The sequence below is a fragment of the Sorghum bicolor genome, chromosome 8 (genome assembly GCF_000003195.3).
Source record: "Sorghum bicolor cultivar BTx623 chromosome 8, Sorghum_bicolor_NCBIv3, whole genome shotgun sequence".
Classification (NCBI taxonomy): Eukaryota; Viridiplantae; Streptophyta; class Magnoliopsida; order Poales; family Poaceae; genus Sorghum; species Sorghum bicolor.
In genome coordinates, this window is record NC_012877.2 from 49894423 (window position 1) to 49900865 (window position 6443).

Genomic DNA, 6443 nt, shown 5'->3' on the forward strand with positions numbered 1-6443 from the left:
CGTGGGTCACGCGAAGCTCCCCAATGGCGACTTTCTCGCGGATGAAGTGGATGTCCAGCTCGATGTGCTTGGTGCGCTGGTGATGAACTGGATTCCGCGACATGTACACTGAAGATATGTTATCGCAGAAAACTACCGTGGCTGAAGGCACCGGGCAGCGAAGTTCAGCGAGCAGGTGACGAAGCCATGAGCACTCTGCGATGGCATTTGCGATGGCGCGATATTCAGCTTCTGCGCTTGATCGGGACACCGTCGTCTAGCGTTTGGATGACCACGAGATGAGAGACTCGCCCAGGAACACGCCAAACCTAGAAGTGGATCGCCGTGTGTCTGGGCAACCCGCCCAGTCCGCGTCCGAGTAAGAGGTGATCACCGCCTGTGGAGCCTTGCGTAGTTGGACGCGCAAGCTCACCGTGCCCTTGATGTACCGAAGAATGCGCTTCTGCATAGTCTGAAGCACATCCCGCGGCGCGCGCATGTGCAAGCACACCTGCTGCACCGCGTAGGCGATGTCGGGCCGCGTGATCGTCAAGTACTGCAAGGAGCCGACAATGCTTCTGTAGGTTGTGGCGTCATTGATGAGTTGTCCCTCGGTGGTAGAGGGCTTGGGCTTGGTGTCAGCCGGAGTGGGCGCGGTGTTGCAGTTCGCCATTCCCGCGCGATCGAGCAGCTCCTCAGCGTACTGCTCCTGAGACAGGAAGAAGCCGGCGTGGTTCCGGCGCACGTTAATGCCGAGGAAGTGCCTCACCGGACCCATGTCCTTGACTTTGAACGCGTCACGGAGGCGCGCGATGACGTGCTGGAGGAGGCTTGCCGAAGACGCGGAGAGAATCATGTCGTCCACGTACAGCAGAAGGTAGGCAGTGGCCCCGTTCTGCCGTAGCACGAACAGCGACGAATCCGCCTTGGACTGGATGAAGCCGAGCGAGGTCACATGACCGACGAAGCGCTCGAACCACGCCCGGGGAGCCTGCCGCAGGCCATAGAGTGACCGCGACAGCAGGCAGACGGCGTCCGGGTGGTGCGAGTCGATGAAGCTGGTGGGTTGCTGACTGTACACATGTTCCTGTAAATTGCCATGTAAGAACGCATTGGAAACATCCAATTTGTGAGCAGGCCAGCCATAGGTCGCTACGAGCGTCAAGACGGTGCGGATCGTCGCCGGCTTGATGACCGGCGAGAAGGTCTCGCCGAAGTCCGCGCCTGGCCGCTGATTGAACCCACGGACGACCCACCGCCTTGTAGCGCTCCAGTTCGCCATCTGGGTTCAGCTTGTGCTTGAAGACCCATTTGCCGGTGATGATACGGGCGCCCGGTGGCCGAGGAACGAGAGTCCACGTTCGGTTGGCCTGGAGGGCGTCGAACTCCAGCTTCATCGCGGCATACCAGTTGGGGTCTTTGACTGTAGATCGGACGCTCTTCGGTATTGGCGAGATGGGCTCCTGTGAGGCTGCCATAGCATATTTTGGGTTAGGCTTGTGGATGCCTGCTCGGCCCCTGGTGACCATGGGGTGACGCGGAGCAGCCATGGTGTGCACCGGGGCAGGTGCAGGAGGTGCAGGCGTCGGGGAGGGGGCGCCCGGTGGCGTCGTGGCCGTAGTCGCTGAGGGCGAGCTGGAGTGGGCACTCGGTGTTGCAGCTGGGGATAAAGACGAGGCAGACGCGGCCGGCTGCGGCCCCCTGCGCCTGGTGGCAGGTTGACGTGGTGGCGAAGGCGGCGGCGAGAGCTCGGTCGGAACCGCGCCAGGAGTGTCCTATGGCGGGTCAGACATGTCGATGGATGGTGGTGCTGATGCAGTCAGTGGCGCGTCGCGGAATGGGAAGACCGACTCTTCGAAGACCACGTGCCATGACGTGATCACGCGGCCAGTCGCGACGTTGTAGCACCGATAGCCACGATGGTCCGCCGGATAGCCGATGAAGACGCACGGCGTGGATCGGGCGGCGAGCTTGTGACCTGATGTGGTGATCCGGTTGGGGAAGCACCGACAGCCGAAGACGCGGAGCTCGGTGTAGGTGGGCGGCACGCCGAAGAGCATCGCATACGGCGCGGCAGGGACGCCGGTTGATGAGGTACGTCGCTGTGGCGAGCGCCTCCGCCCAGAACGCCAGTGGAGCTGCACTACGTATCAACAATGTACGCAAGCAGTCGTTAATGGTTCGAAGAACGCGTTCGGCCTTTCCATTTTGTTGCGAGGTATAGGGACACGAGAGCCGGAGCTGCGTGCCAAGAGAAGAGAGAAGGAGACGCATGGCGGTGGAGTCGTATTCACGGCCATTGTCGGTCTAAAAAGCGAGAATAGGAAGGCGAAACTGTGTATGGACATAAGCAATGAACGCACGGACAGTGGGGAGCACATCTGATTTGTTGCGTAGAGGGATTGTCCACAGATAGTGAGTAAAGTCATCAAGAAAAACAACATAATACTTATAGCCTGAATGACTGTAAACCGGACATGTCCAAACATCTTAATGAAGAAGTTGGAAAGGGAAAAATGTGCGAGATGCAGAATCACTAAATGGAAGACGAGTATGCCTTCCCAATCGGCAAGAAGCACAAGAGTGGGGAGCAGTCTTATTACAGTGGAACTGAAAATGATGAAGAACTTGAGCTGTCACTTGATGGCCGGGATGCCCCAATCGCTGGTGCCAGAGGGACGTCGGCGAGCAAGCAGTGAGTGCCTGATGCTGTGGTAGTCGATGGGGGTAGAGGTCGCCGCTGCTCTCACATCGGAGCATCTCCTTCCTGGTAGGAAGGTCCATTATAGAGAAACCAGAAGGATCAAACTCTATGGAAACATTATTGTCACGAGTTAAGCGGCGAACAGAGATTAAATTCTTGATTAAGGAGGGCGAAACAAGAACATCATTGAGTTGTAGAGAGGAGGTGGCAGTAGGAATGAATGTATGTGCTTGATGAGTGACTGGCAGCTTAGCACCATTACCTACTGTGATCGAAGAAAAGGATGGTCGGAGAGAGGAGGATGGAACGTTACCAGAGGAGGAGGACATGTGCGAGGTTGCCCCGGTATCGAAATACCAGTCCGATGCAGACGGTGACTGGGTCGGAATGCCGGCGGACTGAACAGCAGCATGGAGGGCAGCGGTGTTGAAGACATCATTGGGGCCGCTCGGCTGGTGCAGGTTCGTGGCCGTCATGGCCTGCTGGGGCTGAAAGGGTGGACGGGTTCCCAGGACGTCGGCGCCTGGTGCACGGAATGGCATGGGCTAGGCCTGCACCATCCCCTGCCAAGGGTTGTAGCCGGAGGCCCAAGGCCCATTCGGGCCACTAGAGTTGCCCTGGCGCGAGGAGCCGCCGCCGTCGCCAGCGCCACTGCCGCGCCCGCGCCGCCGATCAGATCGGTTGTTGCGGTTGTTGTTGGTGGAGCGTGTGGTAGTGCGTGACGCGGGGGAGCTGGATGATCCGTCGTTGGAGGCGTTGGCGTTGGCGTTGGTGTTGGAGCTGCCGCCGGAGCGGTCGCCATGGGACACAGTAAGCGCCTGGCCAGCCTCAGCGGTGGCATCGTGATCCGCGCCGAGCTCCTCCAGAATGAGGAAGGACCGCGCACTCATGAAGGTGTGAGGCGGGGACTTGGAGATGATGACAGGCTTGACGTAGCGGGACTTGGGGTTGAGGCCACGAAGGAGGTTGAGCACTTGGCTCGGCTCGGAGACGGGGTGGCCGATGTCGCGCAGTTGATCGGCGAGCTGTTTCAGCTTGGTGAAGTAGGCGTTGATGGTCATGTCGCCTTGCTGCAAGGTGCGCAGCTCGGCCTCCAGGTAGACGGCGCGCTGCAGCTCGTTGTCCTGGAAGACACCGACGACGGTTTCCCAGAGGGTGAACACGTCGTGGCGACTGCGGTTGACGATGTCGAAGACGCCCTTGGAGACCGTGGCGAGGATCCAGTTGACGACGCAGGCGTCGACCATACGCCACTCGCCGGTGCGGTCCTCGTCGGCGGTGATGTAGCGGACATGGCTTTGAAGACCGAATTTGCAGAGCGTGGAGTCGAAGAAGAGGAGCCACTGGCCGAAGTTTCCTTCGTCCATGTCGAGGATGACAGGCACATGATGACGGATGGAGATCCCCTGGATGCGATCGGCGTTGGCAGGGGCGACCTCATAGCCATCGTCGGAGGAGTCAGAGTGGACGGACATGATGAAGGATGCGGAAGCAGTGCCGAAGCGGTGGTTGAAGGAAGAAAAAGAAGAAGAACGGTGACCGGCGAGCATGCAGTGAAAGAGCGCGCTCTGCGGGCTCGGCGAGTGCGCGTCGTGCGCAGGCAGTTGGAGACGCTGTGGACTCGGGCGTCTAGCCGTTGGCGAGCTGCATCTCTTGACAGAATGACATAAATGAAGGTAATGGTGTATATGAAATGAAGATGAATCAAGATTATATGGTGGATGAAAAATATGAAGTTTGGTGGTATTTATGGTGAGATATGAAAATAAATAATGAAGGAATAAAGTAAAACAAGGTAATGTAATTATTGATAAGGCAAAAATAAAGCATAATTCAAGTAATAATGAAAAACAATGAACAAGAAGGTAATATGAGTAGAATGATAATGAAAAACAAGGTATAAAAGTGATGGTCAAATAGTAAGTAATAAAACTTGAAAACAAGATATGAAAATAAATAATGAAGGAATAAAGTAAAACAAGGTAATGTAATTATTGATAAGGCAAAAATAAAGCATAATTCAAGGAATAATGAAAAACAATGAACAAGAAGGTAATATGAGTAGAATGATAATGAAAAACAAGGTATAAAAGTGATGGTCAAATAGTAAGTAATAAAACTTGAAAACAAGAATATAAATGCAATGTAAGAAGCAGGAAGTAATAATTGATGACAAGGTAATAAATGCAAGGATTAAGTGAATAAAGCTGAACTGTTAGTAAATGTAAATAGATAAAGTCTAATGAGAGACAGGTTAGTAGGGTAGTTAATAGATCCAGTGGTGTATTTCACCCAAAAGGGACATACTAAACAGCTGTTTCTAACTAGGTTGCGTGATCCTACGGTCAACATGGCTTTGATACCACTTCTGTCACACCCAGATGTAAAAGAGCATTCGGGTAGCAAATCACATGTGCGCCAGGATCTCAAATTCACACACATGTATCGACATCATCAATGGTACAAAACACAGTGTTCAAACGAATTACATTAATGAGTATAAAGTATCATTATTACAAGCCAATGGATCAAAGTACGAACGGGAAGCATAAACTAAATTGTTCCATAAATAAAAGGTGAAGCTAAAGACGCCACAGGAAGGTCGACGACAAAATCACACAAGCCTAACAACCAGGCGACTCAGGGTAGTCCTCGGGGAAGTCACAATTGTACTCTGGTTCGTCCGAGCAACCTTTAATGATTATAGCAAGGGTGAGTTCATGTCGAACTCAGCAAGCACAGATGGAAAGTAATGACATGCAAGGCTTAAAACAAGATAAAGCTGACTTGGTTTGACTGTGGTAGCATTTTAGTTGATCACTTTTAATTATAACTCTATTATTAGAATAACCTATCACTAAATGTGAGTAGCATAAACCCAACCCTTAATTAGTGTAAGTAGTAATAAGCATTGTTTAAAAGACTATCCTAATAATTATTGTAGTCCAGGGATCAACCCCAATAAGTACACAGGATAGCAATCCTGTCAAACACGGAATAACCATTCCGCCAAAGCACGAGGTAGCAACTTCAACAAGTTCTATCTCCAAGTAACATATGAATCCAATTTGCTCATCATGTGAGAGTCTGGGCCCCTCGTGACCGTGAGCACGACTGATATATCAGTTTTACACTCTGCAGAGGTGTGCACGTTCACTCCAAGTCGTGATTCCCATTTGCCTGGGGTCATGACTCCCCAAAACACTACCAAGGTGAGCAGGCAGGGTCTCACTACGAGACATTTCACAGGGTCCAACTAATAGGATGCCAGTAGCAAGTTTTGGCCGAGGTGCTCGGCAGTCAATACCCATAGCCATGGTGTACCGAGCAACCGACGTCTTAATATCCATTACCCAATTTACTTCCTCACGCCTACCCAGAAAGTAACACCCTACTAGTGGAGGTCCTGCTAATTAGTCAAGCCAGAGCCATATAGCTTGGAGTTGCACTGTATGTCCTAGAGGGCCGCTCCATGACTAAATCCTTACGGAGAGGAGAGACGGGTACGTTCGACAAACGCTCCATGACTATTTCATTTAAAAATTATTAAATAGGTTAATAATTTTTAAATGAAATATGGTCGTTATGGACATAAACAACATCTGCATATTTGATAAAATGAAACAAAGTAATACCATTCATGAAAGCTGTAATTTCAGTTGAGTCAATGTCAAGAAGAACAACACGAGTCATATTATACGGAGACTGAAAAATCCCCACCTGACCCCGTGGCACTAACATGACTTTCAACAGAAGGAAG

General features: G+C 52.2%; 2 protein-coding genes across 2 annotated transcripts; both read right to left on the minus strand.

Moving 5' to 3' along the window:
* LOC110437595 (uncharacterized mitochondrial protein AtMg00810-like) lies at positions 257-1261 on the minus strand. Its single transcript, XM_021466073.1, has one exon. The coding sequence runs from the start codon at positions 1259-1261 to the stop codon at positions 257-259; it is 1005 nt and encodes a 334-aa protein (XP_021321748.1).
* On the minus strand, positions 3229-4233 carry LOC110437596. The gene has a single exon (XM_021466074.1). The coding sequence runs from the start codon at positions 4231-4233 to the stop codon at positions 3229-3231; it is 1005 nt and encodes a 334-aa protein (XP_021321749.1).